Source organism: Cavia porcellus, unplaced genomic scaffold, assembly GCF_034190915.1.
Source record: "Cavia porcellus strain 051 isolate PalLab524CR breed Dunkin Hartley unplaced genomic scaffold, mCavPor4.1 scaffold_18, whole genome shotgun sequence".
Classification (NCBI taxonomy): Eukaryota; Metazoa; Chordata; class Mammalia; order Rodentia; family Caviidae; genus Cavia; species Cavia porcellus.
This window is the reverse complement of record NW_026947501.1, coordinates 54,491,257-54,509,270: the sequence shown is the minus strand read 5'-3', so window position 1 is coordinate 54,509,270 and position 18,014 is coordinate 54,491,257. Positions and strand designations below refer to the sequence as shown.

Here is an 18,014-nt window from a genome sequence, read left to right as displayed (position 1 = left end):
TGATGGTTGCATAACTGTAAATTTACTAAAAATTATTATACACTCAAGATATATCAAGTTTATGGCATACAAACTGTTTCCTTAAAAAGTCAGTCAAGAAAAAAAAAAGTGAAAGAAAGAAGGGAGGAAGGATCCCTAAATTATTTTCATAAAATTGAGGAGAAACAGACATACCGTAACTGGAGCTGTGACTCCACTAAAAAGCACAAGAACTTCTGTCCACACAGGTCAGAAGTAATGAATACCTTGGAGGCCTGTGAATTTTTCTCTCTGCAACAGATATGTTAATAAAGAAACCATCAGCACGGACCCCAAAAAAACCTACCTTCTATTTACTGCAAAATTCTTTGAAGACACTCTTCAAGAAACTTAAAAGACTACTTGATCATGAAAAACCCTCAAGACAAAGCACACCTGTGTGAACTCCACAGCACCCCGTATGTGTAACGTGAGCCATCACTTCCTCCTCCTCACGGCTAACCTTTCCACTCTGTTCCTTTCTGGCTCCTTGTCCAGCAGTCATTTCCTCCCACTGTACTTTCAGCTTTTCCTGCTTTTAGTCCTAGCAGCCTTCTCTCTCAAATTTAAGTCCTTTTTTTTTGGTCTTTTTTCCTTTTTATCAGTACCGGGGATCAAACTCAGGACCGCCTGCTTGCAAGGCTGGTGCTTATGCCGCTGAGCTAAATCCCTAGCCCCTCAAATTTAAGTCTTGAAATGAGGTGAGTGAATTGTTAGGTGACATAATTTGGTGGAAGTAAAAATGGTATTATGGTTATATCAGAAAAACGTCCTTTTTAGATATACACCAAGGCATTTCGGGGTAAAATTTCATAAAGACTAACTTTCTCTAGTACAGTTCAGCAATACCAAAACTCTTCCTGACCCTTAAGACTTCTGCTAGCTAGTTCTATAGCTTCATTCTCAAAGGCAAACTCTTTAAACAGTCCAGATGCTTATATTCACTTCCCTGGCCCTCATTTACTTTTTCTAACCTGCTCCCCCTACCACTCCCCAAGCCTTAAACACTCTGGCCAAGGTCACGAGCAAACCCACTGCCCTCCAGGGACTCCTCCCTCACAGAGCCACACTGCATAAACACCTGGCAATGCCAGCACCTCTTTCTTCTAGAACTGCGTTCTGTGATGCTACCTGCTCCACCCCCATCTGACTTGCATTAGCTTTGCCTCTTCGCAACCCCTGCCCCTGAATTCTAAACATTCAGGACTTCAGTCCCTGTCCCTCTTGTGTCTCTACACCATTAGATTTTACTTGCTTGCAGGTCAGAGACCCAGTCCAGAACCTAATGATTATTAAAGCCCTCTGTTTAGGAAAAGGCCTACACGCTCCTCACCGCTCACACACAAGACGACTGCACACAATTCCAGACAGTTAACAGAACCCCTGGAACTGCACACCCCTGGAACGCACGCTACACATTACTGAAACTGGATCCACCATCTGTCCCTTACAAGCCTACAACTCTCCTCATCAAAGAGAAATGACATAGTAGACTGTCATCTCAGTAAAAGCACAACTGAGATTACAGCTACTTCCCCCAAAACAAACACCCAAAATTTATCAACAAAAATTCTAAACCCTTCAAAACATAAGAGAAAGCTAGAAAGTGGAGCAATAAACAGGAAAGTTGTAGGCTTTAACAATCATTAGGTTCTCAAACAGCAATGTTTTTCGTTAAATACAAAATTATAGACTCCAAACCTTAAGTTAGTGATTGTTTCTGTCCACAAATGATCAATGCACAACTCAGGAACAATTGGCTCTGTCTCTGGGGCAAGAAAGGAGCCACTGCAATTACTATTCGGAGAATGAGAAATGCTGTGTCTCTTTGGAGATTGGTTATGGCCCGAAAGGCTGAACCTCTGCACCCCTGAAAAGGAGTGCACCCCCAAGGCAGGAGAGTGAGCACGGCTGCAAAACAGACAGACAGGGAGGGCAGCACGGTTAAGCAAGGCAGGCTCATAGGACACAGGTTCCAGTAACACTTCCTAAAGCTCTACAGAGAAAAGCATCCCTGGCACAATTCCAATCAGAAATTAAAATTTTTAAAAAGGAATCGCTAGTTCAGTGGTTTATGGCAATGTGCTTTACTAACTTCTAAAGAATTAGAATTGCAAAAAAAAAAAAAAAAAAAGTTAGAATTGCTAGTAAAATAATACATCTTTTCCAAACTGAAGACTCATTTTCTTCCTCCTGAAATGAATTATTTATAGTCTAAAAAAGTCTACTCTAAAGCATTTTCCTGTAGTCAGATACATACAAATCAACAAAATTCTGTCCCTGTAGCATCATGTGTGTGTGTGTGTGTGTGTATATCAATCACAGAAAGATTCAGACGTATCAGAAGATATACAGGTGTCAATAATCAAAATAAAACTAACAAACCAAAGAAAACCACCACATATTTTTGGACCTGATACCCGTCCAACTGCTGCCACACACCGGTGGACTCTGGCAATCCTATGACAGCGTAAGCAGCTTCTCGGTCTGCCTCATCAGAGAGCAGGAGTGACACAGCAAACCACAATCTTAGTAAAAGAAGCACAAGTGGGACAACAGGAACTTCCCTAAAAATACCCAGGCTTCTCAACCAACATTTTAAATCCCTCCAGACATAAAGCAAGCTAGAAAAGAAGCTCCGTTGCTGGCGCTCTGGTTGAAACAGGAGCCGCTTCCACCTGAGGGCTGCCATGTTGGAGATGGACGGCGAGCGCGAGTGCAGGCCGGGCGAGGAGGCCGAGCGGCTCTGGCTGTGAATGGAGGAGTAGTTCTGGAAGGGCGATGCCACGGGCGAGTCGCCCTTGGACAGGCTTCTCAGGTGTGCTGTGAGGGAGCTGCTGGTGGCTGCGTGCTGTGGGGTCCCGCCCTGTTCGGAGAACTTCAGGACGGCATTCTCTTCCTTAAGCAAAAATGGAGAGAGAAAAAAATAATAAAGAAGCGACTTCCCTGTGAGAACGCAGGCAGACGTCAGGCAGTAGGGACACAGGATTCCTCCTCTCCTAACGAAGTGCGGGCCATCGCACAGATGGCTTGTCCACACACTCAGGGGGACTCAGCGCTGACCACGCTTCCCAGCAAGGAAAAGGACTCCTGTTCACCTCTGGCCGGACCCTCCGCAGAGCCCACACCGAGTGCACGTTTTGGACAGCATCATAGGTCATGACGATGGAAGGGTCAGTGTTGAGGAACACAATTTTCATTGCTTGATCTACAACGTACTGTACCCGTGATGAACCAAAAAGACCTTAAAAACAAAGCAGAAACAATCAGGCAGAGAACTTGCGTAAGCTTAAGCTTTATGAATCAAGTTCTTAAATTCCTAAAGATTCAGAGAAAACAAATCAATTAAAGTACAGGCCGCTAAGTAGTATGTAATTAACCCTGGATTTACTATGGGCATCAATTGCACTCAAAATACATTAAAAACAAAAGCATTAAAGTTTCAACTTTATATGCATGCAATTGAATGTTGAATATCTGTGTTGACTCAAACTCATCAGTTAAAAGTAAACGGTCTAAGACTTCACCAATCAACTTACTTATAAATTGTAATCAGCTATTTGTAAAGATTGACTTCTGGTTTATTTCTGCTGTATAAATCTGCCCTCCATAATAACTAATCAAGCAGCACTACTATTCCTACTTCATAGTTATACATGTGCAAAATAAGTTTTTTCCTACTGAGACCACCTTTTACTTCTAAAATACCACAGATTGGTTTTCATCTTTTACTTCTAAAATATCATAGATTGGTTTATTTGACACTTCCTAAAACGCCTCCTTTTCAGGTAAAATATTGAACCACATAAAAAAAGACTATAAAAATACTAATTATTTTTAAAAGAAATAATAACCATCAACCATAATGCCACCTTCCTATTAATATAGGGCTAAATAAAGCTTTACAGAGTTTTTCTTCCTGATTTGGTTTTTGTTTTTCAGAGACAGGTCTCATGTTTCCCCAGCTAGCCTGACCTCCTGGGTTTTCACTATGCTGCTGCCTCAACCTCCTGAGTAGTTGGGACTACAGGTGTGCACCTTTGCACCCAGCCTCCTTCACACGCTTTTACAAAATTAGAATCATACCATACTTAACAGTATTATACCCTATTATTCCTAATGTCCAACATCATGAATAAGCAACTCCTGAGGTCATTAAGTATTATTCACAAACATGATCAAGAGTTGTATACTATTGAATCACAGGCTCTAACAAGTTTATTTAGGTCGCCTGTAGTTGTCACCAACACAATACAAAAGAGGTAATGAAATTTTGCTCTGAAAGGTCAAAGAGTAAGTACTTTGGGCTTTGTAGTCCACATACTGACCCAATTACACAATCTTTCTTTTCTTCAACCTTTCAGAAAAATAAAACCATTCTTAGGTCACAGACTTTACAAAAATAACCTAAGGCTAGATAAAACCTATAAAACAGAAGAATTTTAGTAGTATTTCAGAATATGTACCTGGGCTACAGTTCTAAAAATCAAAATGCCAAAGAACATATTTCTTATCTTCAAGTTCTCATTATTTGGAATTACCTGTCATGTTTGGTCAGACTTAAAATGTAAAGATGATCATCTAGAAATACTTGTGAGAAATCATGCAAATCATTCTGGGCTCCAGTAATTAATGTTATTATGAGTAGGGAAAGTCAAATCTAGAATTTACACAGTATAGGCATAAAGCCCTACATTTCTTCCTTCCAAAAGAAAATGTCTTTAGTTCATTCAAGAATTGTTAATTATTAAGGAACAAAGCCATGTACAGGTACAGGTATATCAGTATTCCTCATTGATTTATATGATTTTATTTATTTATTTATTTACCTACTTACTTATTTATCTATCAGTACCTGGGATCAAACTCACGACCGCCTGCTTGCAAGGCAGGCGCTTATGCCACTGAGCTAAATCCTCAGCCCCTTATATGATTTTATTTTTATTAAAACAATTAATTGCTGAACAATTACACTCAACTTCCTGCTTTAATATTTATTACTTTTACAATAAAATTATACTTGTAGCATGCTTAAATTATCTTATTTTTTCATAAAGAAGTCAGTTATCTAACAAGCCTTTAAGTTTCTCTCCCTCTTCCAAAGTAAAAAACAGAAATATAAAAAAATAGCTATGTAAAAGAATATAAAAATACTCACTTCCAGATTTACAAACAAGTGGGGTTATTTCATCTAATGGGTGCAGCATGCTGAACATAGTGGGTAAAGGTTCTCTAGCAATAAACAAACACATCATCAGTCAAACACTGACACAAGATGATTAGGTCTATACACACTTTTCCTTACAAAGCGTTCAGATTACAAAAGCTAAGAGTGTTCCATCTCAAAAAGCAACCATCTAGCGCCAGGCTAGCTCAGCGGCACGAGCGCCTGCCTTGCAAGCACATGGTTGTGAGTTTGATGCCCAGTACCAAAAGAAAAAAAAAAAGCAACCAGCTCAGCTTTTTACATACTGCCTTCCACAGTATCTTCTACCTGATTCCTAGAAGTAATTTTATACATACACAGAGTGAAACCAGGAAATATCTGCAACCAGCAGTCATCTCATTACAGAACCCCAAGTTTTGGGCATAAGGTCATCTCTTTTTGCCTCTCTCAGTGGCAGTGTATCTACTGCAGCTAAGAATGAAACAGTCCCTTATACTTGTTTATTACAAAGGATAGACTTATGAAAAAATACTTTTACAAAGTTTTTAAGCAGAGATTTTTTTAAAAAGAGGGGGGAAAGACTATCAAAGCAGATTAAATTAGTAAGCAATTTTCTCTACACTTAGTGTCTACCTCTTACAACACACTATGACAGGTGCTACATGTTCCTGCCCTTCAGTGAGCTCAAAATTTGGGGGGAGGGAGGTGGAGATACCAGGAATTAAACTCAGGACCTTGTGATTGCCAGGTAGGCATTATGTCGCTGAGCTATATGCCTGGCCCTAGTTCACAATTCAGAAGGAGACAAAGTAAAAACAGCACCAGTAAGCATCTACCATTTACTGTGCACCCAACACACGGTACTAGGCTCAGTGTCAAAGCTTCCATACATTTAGCATGTTTAACCTTTGCAAGTTAAGAGGTCAATGACAATATTGCTGTCACAGATAAGGAAACTAAAGGTAAGATGTTGGGGACCAGAAACTCACAATGGCTGATTCTGCATACTTTCCTAAGGGATAAAATGGAGGGTTGGCACTGTGGGTATCACTCATCTGAGATTTCCCATTGATCCTTCTTAGCATAAGACCATCTACCACCTCTTGAGTCAGCCCAGGATCATTCTCTAGACAAGATTCTTCTTAGCATAAAATCATCTCTGCCCTCTAGGGGCAACCCAAGATCTTAATGATTTACCCGAGGTAGCACCATGAAAATAAGCCAGTCTTACTAACATTAAACTACTTGTTTATTCAATTATATTATTGGGGAATGGGACCTATAGATAATTAATTACCAAGTGAATATAGCTGGTAAATGCATGATGCTTAGATCTAAAAGAACTTTTGGGTTAATAGAGTTACTTCAAAATCAACACTAAAAGCCCAGGTAACAATACCCTGAATGGAATAAAATGAGTACCGGGGTGGACCTGGAGGCACCTCGTGGGAAGTACTTCGCTCGAACAGCAGTCCATATTTAGTGGGCCAAACATTTGCAACCTACCAGGCAAAAGGGTGCAGACAGACAAAGGTAAGAAAACTGATCCTCTCTTTACAAAATATTTTTAGGAAACATGTCAGAGCATTAGATTTTCTTCCAATTTAAGAGTTTTACAAGGTAACATGATAATTATTTTGAAAAAATTTACTTTTAACAAAGCAACTCTAGGGTAAAATTTAGTAAGAGAAGTTCAGTGTGAAACTCCCACCAGTGATACTTACCAGCACCAAAACAACACATACAATGCTATTTACAACAGCACTAGACATTAAAAAGATGCTGGTAGCAACAGAAAGAGCAGGACTGCTCACAGGTCTGAGTTAATAGAACTGCAATATTTTTTATTTGAGCCATGGTCTTGGGAAGCTGTCTAGAATGAGTTCAAACTTGTGATCCACCTGCCTCAGCTTGCAGACTACAAAATTATTTCTTGTGTATCATTTAAACTGAAAACCCCCCACAGAAAAGACCTCATAATTTACTTTATTAAATAGTTTATGTAAAAGATAGAAAACAGTAAGTCATTTATGTTACGTCAATTTATTTGAACACTTTTCTTTTTTTTTTTTTTTTGGTACCAGGGATGGAACTCACAACTATGCATCTGCAAGGCAGGCGCTTATGCCACTGAGCTAAATCCCCAGCCACGTTAATTCATTTGAATAAAATAAAAACAATATTCTTGATTATAAGACATTAAGACATATCACTGAAACTAATTTAAGAATGCTCAATGAGCCACATGCAAAAGATTGTAAAGCATTCACATTTACCTGAAATGGTAAGGAAGCTATATAATCTTTTCCTTCTATGCTATGCATGTTTATACACGAACTTTGCAATATACATATGCATTTTTCTACTTCGTGGCTGCCTGAAAAGAAAGAGTACAAGGTTTATGGGTTCTTTCTCCCTAAGCAGTTCAGTCCTAACAATACGAATTCTTTAGTTCACAATGTGAAAGTTCCTAGATTAAAACATTATTCTTAGTAGCTATTTATTCTGAATGGAAAAAAATTAAGATAAACATTTAGAATTATCATAAAAGAAATAAGATTTCAAAAACTTACTGTAGGTCTTTTCAGACTTATCCTGTGATATAATGAAGTCACACCACAACGCCTAAAATCAAAACAAAACACTTACCTGAGAAAACTGCATCTAAATAACAACCTTAACTAACAGCCAAATGATGGCACCCACGTAACACCTTCCCACCCTCCTCAACATGTACATTATGGGAACAAACAAAAATAAGGAAAAATAAGATTAGACTAATTGACAATTCAAAAAAATAAAATAAAATAAAAAATTTTTAAAAAGAGATTTATAATTTGATTTTATTGAAAGAAGAGGGAAGATAAAAATCAAAAACCCTCCAGTAGGGGCTGGGGATTTAGCTCAGTGGCATACCTGTACAAAAATGAGGACCACCTGAAGAGTTTAAAATTGTTATATTATTCACAATCTCTCAACTTACCCAATCTTATTGTCAGATTCTCTGCAGACTCAATTAAGAAAAGAATACTTAAAACTACTAACATTTTCCTTCATTTTTTAACGGTACTTGAGACTGGACCCAAGGCCTTTACATTGAGCTACATCCCTGGCCCTTTCTTTCTAATTTATTTTTATTCTGATATAGTTTCTCTCTAAGTCACTAAGTTGCCCAGGCTGGGCTTAAACTTGTGATCCTTCTGCCTCTCCAAGTGCCAAAATCACTAACATTTACTTTTGTTAAAGGCCTTCTTTTTTTTCCCCCCTTTTGGTACCAGGGATCAAACTCACGTCACACTTGCCAGGTTGGCACTTACACCACTGAGCTCAATCCCCAGCCAGGGCCACCTTACAAAATATAAACTTAGAAAAATCAGCAAGCATTAACTGGCCTGCTTGACACTCACTTATTGAAATTACTGAATGAAATTTTTATGTTGTTTTAGTGTGACAAAACACACTCCACACAAAATTGATCTTAACCATTTTTAAGTGTACAATTCAGTGGCATTATTAAATACAGTCACAGTGTTATACACCCTCACAATATATTTCCATAACTCTACCTTATCCCAAACAGAAACTCTACCATTTACTGAACAGTAAGTCCCCACTTCACCCTGACCCCAGCCTTTCTGTTCCACCTGCTCTATAAACTGGCATCCGCTGGGTATCCTGTTTTATTTAGGGTCACATACCTGTCCTTCAGCGTCTGCTTTATTTCACTTAACATGACATTTCAAGGTGCACCCATGTGGTGCTGTGCATCAGTATTTTCTCCCTTTTTAAACTGGAATAATATTCCATTGTTTGCATATACAACATTTTTGTTCATCCATTTATCTGCTGGGCTACATGGATTAATTCTGTGGACACTGGCAGGAGTGACCTCTGCAGTCCCCACTTCTGGTTCTTTTGTTTATATACAGTAAGTCCCCACCTAAGAACATTTGAGCTGTGAATTTTCAGATACAAATGGATCTCACATTACGAACAAGTCACAGAAGTGGCTCACTTGTCTGCCAGACACTGGCCATCCTGTCACTGTGTGCTTCCTGCACAACGCTCGGTCAGAGCCCAGGAGGCCCAAAAGCAACAGGAGAAGCGTGCTGATGCAGGAGACTGCCAGGAAGCAGCGCACACTGCGCATCTGTGTCAAGGTGTGTGACTCACTCTGTGGGACCCACCAGTGAGTCTGACTTAGCAACATTCTCCTAGAACAGAACTCATTCCTAAATTGGGGATTCACTGTACCTAGAAGTAGAACTGCTGAGTCATACAGTGATCCTAAATAAAACTTTTTGAAAAAGTTCAAGGCTGTTTTCCACAGTAGCTTTCTTACATCCCAAACAGCTATGTGCTGGGCTCCGGTTTCTGGACAGTCTCACCAATACCTGTTACTTTTCTGCTTTTATTATCATGGTATCTCACTGTACTTGAAATCTGCACTTGCCTAGTACCGGGTATGGTGAGCATCTTTTGATGGACTAATTGTTTATTTGTACATCTTCTTTAGAATAATGTTTAAGTCTTTTAAATTGGATTTTTTTTTTTATTATTTGGTGGAGGAGTTTTTAATAGTATTCTAGCAAACAAGAATTCATGAAGAAAAACACGCAATGGAACTGTGCTCCAGTATCAAATTTCCAAGTTCTATGCTGCATGTGGTACAATCTCAAATTTTTTTTTTAATGCCAGGCCCCTCAGTTCCTAAGGCTAAATATTTTGGTATCTCTCATAATTCTGATATTTTAAGAGACCACCAGTGACAGATATGTGGCCCACACTTGTAATCACAGCACTCAGGAGGCTGAGGCAGGAGGACTGCTAGGAGTTTGAGGCCACCCTGGGATGCATAAGCAAGCTCAAGGCCAGCCTGCCCTACATAGGGGGATTCTGCCTCAAAAAAAATTGAAAAATAAAAAAAAAAAAATAGTCCCATTCACATCTTGTACAATTTTGTTTCTTACCTGTCTTCCCTTTCTTCTAAGCACCAATCTTTCAACAAAACTACCAGAAAATAATGTCCCTGACAATGTTTCACCTGACAATGCTGCCTACTACAAAACTGATCACATATTCCATTTTTAAATCCTTACTACAAACTGGGCACGGTGACACATACTGTAATCCCAGCACTTGGGAGGCTGAGGCAGGAGGATCGTTGCAAGTTTGAGACCAGCCTGAGCTACAAAGTGAGCCCAAGACAAGCTTGAACCACACAGTGAGACCCTATCTCAAAAAGACCAAAAACAGGGGCTGGGGATTTAGCTCAGCGGTGTAAGCGCCTGCCTTGCAAGCAAGCAGTCGTGAGGTACTGATAAAAACGAAAAAGACAAAAAAAAAAGACCAAAAACTAAACAAAAGAAAACAACAACAACAAAAAAAAACCCTTGCCACACTCCTTTCTGTATATAACATAAAACCCAAATTCCTTGATTTACATGCAAGGTCCTTCAGTTTAGATTCACTCAGTACCCACTTACATCTCTCCACACTCTCAACCTGTGTGCAGCCATTCTGAAGTAGGCAAGTATTTCAATTCAAAATAGCATCTTCACAGAAAACACTCCCCTTCAGAGCGCCATCCTTTGGACTCTCACAGTACTGCAGACACACTGTTGCTCAGTCCCTAGGAAGCAGTACTTTGGTTTCTCAACTTAAGGCTACAGAAGCCATTCAGTGGCAAAAGTGTGTTCATCTTTGAGCCCAGGATCTGGCACAATGCTGAAGAGTAACACTTAACACTAACAGGACAATTCAAAGAATAAATAATGAACTTTGAGTCACACATTCCTGATGCCACTATCCTTCTCCACATTACCAACAATACTCACAATGTATTTTCCAGACCAAAAGGACTGAAATTCCAAACCCTATGATTCCAAATCTTATGATTAGAAATAATGGTAATACAAAAGAGATTTAGAATAAAGGGGATAACTGAATATCCATGGAATTTAGTAAAAAGCTATTTCTTAGAAAAATGAAGATGGGAACACAAAGTAAAGAACTCTTTGGATGTCATCAAATTTACTTTTCCCTTCTATACTAACTTAACTACATGGGCAACATGGGGAAAATATTATCTTCAAGAAGACGACTGGCTTCAACATTCCTAGACAAAAGATACTTTCATATCTGTTTTCAAAATTTCAAAAATTCAGTTTTTCCTTTCCAATAAATACAGTACCATGCCTAACAGGAAATGTGTAAAGAAAGGGAGAGTACTGTCCAACTACAAGTTTCAGTATTTATAAGTGAGGAATGCAATATTAGAGCTCCCAAAAACCTCTTCTCAACAGCCAGTCCTCTAATTCACCTACTATAAAATGTATTTTTCCCCTAATTTTTCATCCAGAAACCTTTCAAGAAAAGGTAAAGACAGTGAATATCTATTTCACCTAAATTCAACAACCACTAACATTTTACTATGTTTATGTATGTGTGCACTTTAGCATTTGTGGGCTGAGAGACTCCTGACTACTTGTAAACAAATGTATTTGTTTAGCAGTACCAGAGATTGAATGAGGGGCTTTGCACTGACTAATATTCCTGGCCTTTTTATTTTTATTTGGAGAAAGGGTCTCACTGGGCTTGAATTTGTAGTCCTTCTTCCTCAGTCACCTCGTGCTGAGATCTTATAAGGGCATGTACCACCACAGCTGGCCTCCACTTGTAGGTAAATTGCACATAAATCATCACACTTTATCATCCATTTCCTAAAAACAAAGATGTTCTATAAAACCACAGAACTATCACATTAAGAAAAAAATAAGTCTAATATTACCTAATAGCTGGTCCTCTTTCAATTTTTCCAACTTCTCACCAAAAAATACCTTTTTGTAGCCAATTGTCTAGAACCAGGAGTCAACCAAAGTTCATTTTACAAGGTTCAAACATATTGAACTTGGAAATGTCAGTTTTGCTCTTCTTTCATCAGTTTTTTTTCTCCATGATTTTTTTTTTTTATACCAAGACTCAAACTCAGGACCTTGCAATTGCCAGGCAAGCGCTTCTGCCCCAGCCCTCCATGACTTTTTTAAAGAGATCAGAAAGAATAGAGACTCATACTCTGGATTTGTCTGATTATTAGTTTCCTTGTAGTTTTTTCTTTAAACTTTTTTATGATGGCAAATACATACTAAACACAAGAAGACAATGAGTTCTCATCAGTCCACTTCAGTCATTATAAACTTCTGCTGTCTTAACTCATCTCGACCTCCAACCCACTCCTCATCTCATGGTACTTTACAACATAATCTTCGAGTCCTCATATTTCCTACAGACAGGAAGCTAGGTCTACAAATTCAAGGTAAGTGTTCCTGGAAAGGAAATTCAGTGGATAACATCAGGCACCTGATTCTGCGTTATGTTTGAAGCCACACAGCAGTCTTGCATCCCGCTCGTCTACTGAGCTCAATCAGCTGAGGTGGAGACAAAAAGGTGACTCCAGAGCAGAGGTGCCCGTGCTCCTTCACACTTAGCAAGTAAACTACACAGTGCACCTCAGTGCCATGATGATATACTTTTTGTGCAAGTGTTAGTAATGCCAGGCATAGTAGCACACACCCGGAATCCCAGCATCGGGAGCTGAGAAAAGAGGATCATTGTTAGTTCAAGACCAGCCTTGGCTACAAACTGAGCTCAAGGCCAGCCTGAACTGCATAATAAGACCCTGTCTCAAAAAGACCAAAAAAAAAAAAACAAGTGTTAGTAATAATTTATAATCTTCCTGGGATCAATTATCACACCAGAGGTTACAGAATGGTGATTTCCTGACTACCATTCCTTCTACATTTACAAGTACTCACTGACATTCTTCTGTAAGTAAAGTTTTCATTCATCACATGGAGATGAGTTCCGAGTCTTCCTGAAGACACAGCAAGTATTTAACTCCTCCCCTCTAATTACCAATTTTGTGAAAAGAGGTATAATAGTCAACTGCAATGGCAGCAAGTTCATTGTTCCTTTCCTCCCTCTGATTATTGTTATGAGCCCAACAATTTTTATATTTAACATTAAAACAGTCACGTGTTGAAAAATATTTCTGCATCCCTAACCCTTTACCAATTTTTGTTGACAATAACAAATTAAAGTATCCAAGGGCAGTATCAGCAAAGGACAGGGTAAAGAATGTAAAATGAAATTCTTATTGTCCTGCTATTAACTTCACTGCATGTCAAAATGCATGCCTAGCTGCTGGCACTCTACACTATTTTTACTATTTCTGTTCAATTTTAAAACAAAAGCTTTATAAAAGAAACAAATGATGTGTTAAACAGGTGATCTACTGTTGAAATGCAGACCTACTCACCTGCTGAACAGGACTGTCAACTGTAAACGCTTTATAAACTGCCAGTGCCTGGCTTTTACTCCCTTTGCTCCAGATCACCATATTCCCAGCCACGTAGAGTTCCTCATCATAGTCCACTTCTTCTCCGATTTCACTTACGCCTTTCCTTAGCTGCCAGCTTTCCTGAAAAATCAACATATGAAAGGCATGTTCAAGTATTCTTTTTTTCCCCCAATAGTCTGAAGGCAAGATTCATTTGTCTGGGGCATTGATCAACAGAATAGACTATGTGGGTAAATTATGCCTTAGAAGATTTTCAGGAACAAGAGTTCTCTCTCTTTTTTTTTCAATCGGTACTGGGGATGGAACTCACAACGGCGTGCTTGCAAGGCAGGCGCTTATGCCACTGAGCTAAATCCCCAGGCCCTTGGAAAGAGTTCTCTATAGTAAGTGTTTTATATCTCTGTGTCACTCTGCCAAAAATACAAATTAAGCTTTTTTCTATAGATCAAAAATGAAATCACATGCTTGTGAGACTAAAAGTACAGACTAAGTCTGCAGAGGGCAGAGAGAGTGGTACACATGGGGACTGCTGGGAGAGTTCTGCACAACGCAGACTTTTCTGCTTCACAGCTGCATACACATGCATTCGCTTTCCTTCTCTTGTCCCCCAAGATACAGCTCATTGGCATGGTGCCTGCCTGGCAAGCACAAGGCACCCAAAAAAAAAAAAAGAAAAGAAAAGAAAGAAAGAAAAATCTCAATTTCTAACTAATGTATATACATTCTAACCATATCCCAGAGGGATTTTAAAAAATTTAATAATGCAGGAAGGAACTGAAGGAGTAATTCAGTGGTAGAGTTCTTGCTTAACATTGAGCAACAATCTGGGTTGGATCCCCAGCACTGGAGAAAAATGAAAAACACAGAAAGGACTGATTTTGCAGACACCTCATTTAAGAACCCCTTATTTAAGAAATATTATTCTATCTTCTTATATGACATTTCTTCCCTCCTCTAGAAACATGGTTCTTAGCAGGGACCATTTCTAATCTCTGCTATTTAACCAAGTTAACATAAAATCTGATCCCTATATATGAAACAATGAGAAAGACTTTTGAAGTGAACCATAATCATAGTATACAACTTGACTCTTCTTATAAAGGCACAAGCTATCAGTATGTCCAAACAGGCAGCTGCTAAGACACGAACACAATGAACTCGATCATTTTACACTCACTGAAATTACCAAACCTTAACCTTTATCCTAGAAGAGGTTATCATATTCGTTTCTGAGTTGCATTTGTTTAGTCTTAAAACTACAAGCAAGTCAGATCAGTCTACATTTCAAAAATAAAATGAAATTTTAATAGCACCTTCTGTTTCTCATGGATTGTAACCTCTTGAAGGGATCCCACCAGGCCAGCAGCACCATCAGAAGACCATAATTCAGAGGCTGGCTGCAGCTGGCGAAGCTGAAGATTCAAAGCATTAGGGTGGTGCTTGCAGTGGTCTCGACCAAAAGGAACAAATTCCTGCAAATCCCCGGCTGCAATCATTGTTGCCCTTTCTTCATAGAAGTTCGACATGGGTTCCAAATATCACCATTATTTCTGTATGAATTGAAACACATTCTGGTCAGCTTCTAAAGTCTAATCAAAACCAGTTTATTACTACAGAGATGTGAATGAGCTGCAGTGGAAACACACTACTATATTTTTCAAACATTTCCACACATATGAGGTGCCAGCTGGTAAAACTGACTTTGTATAATATAGTATATGAGGTGGGAGTGGGTTCTTTCTCTTGAGACATCTACAATTTTTAAAAAATGAATTTCATGACATCACATTGAAGCTGTAATCCTAAAACACAGAACTCGATAAACAACTGATGTCAGCACTGCAGACAACCTCTAGGGTTTAAACAGCATTCAAGACTAATAAGGTTTAACTAAATTTTACTTAGATTTCTCTTTTAAGGTCTTGTTTTCTTTGCTGCACAAACACCCCAGAGCTTCTGTAGTTCCTAAGCAGCTCCCCTAAGCCTCAAAGTTATTTCACTGTGAATTAAATGTTATGCCTATGTTAATTACAAAAGGCACAAGATATAAAACAGGTGTGTTTTATTCAAGTCCTAGAAATCAGTCAGCACTGAGACCATTTCTAGTTGAGATAACTAAAAAGGTACCTTACAACTTTTTTTAAAAGTTCAAAATTTAGTTGGACCTCCTATATTCTATTTAACAAGACTCAAATATTTAAAAACCTTGCGACTTCAACTTGTCATTAATCAAGTTTGTAACGTTATTCTCCTACCACCTACGAGAAAACTACAGAATTATTAGATACTATTTTCACAGTACGACATCTTTTATACTGATTAAGGCAACTCAATACAGCACCCCAAAATTTTAGAAATGTGTCATTATTATGGCACAAACAGCAACACACTAAGTTGACATGCTATAAATCAAAATGTCAATAATGATTACTAGGAACAAACACTACCCTGTCAAAAACAGGAAACCAAATGCATATAGAAAGAACCTTGAGTTCTCGCTTCAGCAGCGAATATACTAGAAGGAACTTTGAATGGAGTCCCCACAAAAAGGCAGAGCTTCCCCAGCTTCTTTACAGCTGAGCCTCTGCAAACCTGTTCCGAGGGGCTGCGGGAAGCTGGGGCCCTCCATGGGTCGCTGCGTTTGGCTCTGTGAGCTTGAAGTCGCACCCCAAAAAACCCAGCCTGCAGGCCGGGAGTCTGCTCAGACAGGCCGGCCCTGAGGCCCCGCCCTCGGGTCCCCGCCCCTCCAGGTCACTGGGCGCGAACTAGCCCCCGGGAGATACGAACGTCTAGGGAAAGGCGATGGAGCAGCCTGCGCTGCAGGCCCGGTCCGTACCTGTGTGACTCGGGACGCGTCCGGCGCGGCGAGCCCCGGCAACTCCCTGGAAGCGCGGGGGCCGAGCGGCAGATCGATCACGATGACTCCTCGGCCGGCAAAGCTTCTCATCCCCTCTTCCTCCTTTATTCTGGAGGAAGAATGGGTAGAAGCAGCAGAGTACTGCTAAAGACAGGCAGGCGTGCAAGACGTTCAAATGGACGCGTCCATGTTGCTTTTCCCTTGCTGCCTCGCGGCGGGGCGGGGCTTCGCAGACGCGCCCGGCGTCCCGCGGTCCTGGAGCCTGCGCAGTTGCTGGGATGCGGCTATGGCTGGAATTTGCCGCCAGGTTTTTTTCACTTTCTGGACACCAGGTGGATTCTCCAAACGCGAGAAGACTGTGCTACCGTCAATTCAATGACTGGTTTAATACCCTACGCATTCACGTTTTTGCAGATCATGACCTTAGGCCTTGAACTGCTTCCTAACTCTGAGTTAGGCAGCTTTGGCTGGTTTCGCCTCTGCCCCTTGACCTACAGATTGGGGATTGGTAGTCCGAGGGAAGATGCTTGGTTTTCTCTGTGCGGTGCATGCTGGGGTCCGGACTCTGAAAAGTTGACAGATGTGGACGTATGCAGTTTTCTGTGTTCGCAGACACTTCCCCAGGCCGTTCACTGACCCCGATTAAGACACCCCTCTTGCTTCCTTGCTTGTGGGGTTCACCTGTACAGCCCCACACTGTGAGACTGGGAGTACACATATTCCTCGTTTTAACGACCCACCTGCTTAACGACTGTGCAGACTTACAACGGGCTACTTGGACCTAGGACTTGTTTTTATTTTTCATACAGTTGTGTATATTTTGTTGACAGAGCCTCAGTTGGGGGGGGTAGAGTACACCTTGTTTATACAGTACTGTAAGTTTGGTGATTGTACAATCGTGTAGCTTTATGTTCTGTTACACATTACAGTATTGTGTGAAAGAGGTACTCAAATAGAAGCAAAGTCACAAGTAGGAGTTTCCTTTGACCATTTCTTTGTTCTGAATATTGTACTGTACATACTATAGGCAATTCCTCATTTAGCAACCAGTTCTTTTAAAGATCTAGGCTCAGTAACTTAACTCGGTTGTTAATTGAGGAATGTCTTGTGTTTTCTTCTGCTCCAATCTCATTGTCTGGTACCTTATCTCCAGACTAAAACTATTGACAGACTTCCTACTGCCTAGTGAATAAAGTTCCAGTTCTTTACCCAAAAATGTAATGTTGGCTGGAATTTTGCATCTTCACCAAAGTTGTCTACAGGGATTCACCACACCTGATCGTCCTTCAAGGCTTCCCTCAAATACGTTTTCTCAGGAGGCTGAACTCCAAGACCAAGAAGCCTCTTTTAGAACTTTTTTTTTTTTTTTTTTTGGTACCTGGAATTGTCTTAGATCTTTTTGAGTACATTGCCTTTTGTCATTTACCTAAAATCAAAATGTGTCCAGAAGTCCCTGCTCTCAAAGGAAATCAAATTAATGGTACCTTGTTTGCCGTCTTTCCCTGCTCTTTCCCCTTTCTTTCATTCTCTTTGTCGTAGGCTCAAACTTCAGCACTCACCCTTCTTTCCTCAGTTGTACTTTTTAGGGAGCACTGGTAGCACAGTCTGCAGAG

At 39.9% G+C, this 18,014-nt stretch overlaps 1 protein-coding gene across 4 annotated transcripts in view; it reads right to left on the bottom strand.

Moving 5' to 3' along the window:
- The window catches only part of Anapc1 (anaphase promoting complex subunit 1), a 72,425-nt gene extending 55,803 nt beyond the window's left edge, over positions 1 to 16,622 (bottom strand). For 2 of the 4 annotated variants that reach the window (XM_023563001.2, XM_003465068.5), the window contains exons 1-11: positions 16,381 to 16,622; positions 14,858 to 15,094; positions 13,503 to 13,664; positions 7,759 to 7,810; positions 7,462 to 7,562; positions 6,608 to 6,687; positions 5,177 to 5,250; positions 3,117 to 3,262; positions 2,697 to 2,917; positions 1,720 to 1,929; positions 175 to 270 (exon numbers count right to left, since the gene is read on the bottom strand). In XM_023563001.2, coding sequence (XP_023418769.2) covers positions 175 to 270; positions 1,720 to 1,929; positions 2,697 to 2,917; positions 3,117 to 3,262; positions 5,177 to 5,250; positions 6,608 to 6,687; positions 7,462 to 7,562; positions 7,759 to 7,810; positions 13,503 to 13,664; positions 14,858 to 15,070 — 1,355 coding nt within the window. In that variant the 5' untranslated portion in view covers positions 15,071 to 15,094; positions 16,381 to 16,622. Of the gene's footprint in view, positions 1 to 174; positions 271 to 1,719; positions 1,930 to 2,696; positions 2,918 to 3,116; positions 3,263 to 5,176; positions 5,251 to 6,607; positions 6,688 to 7,461; positions 7,563 to 7,758; positions 7,811 to 13,502; positions 13,665 to 14,857; positions 15,095 to 16,030; positions 16,264 to 16,380 lie in introns of those variants that run through there. The other 2 variants (XM_023563003.2, XM_023563002.2) reach the window with 2 other exon arrangements.
- Positions 16,623 to 18,014: the final 1,392 nt, after the last annotated feature.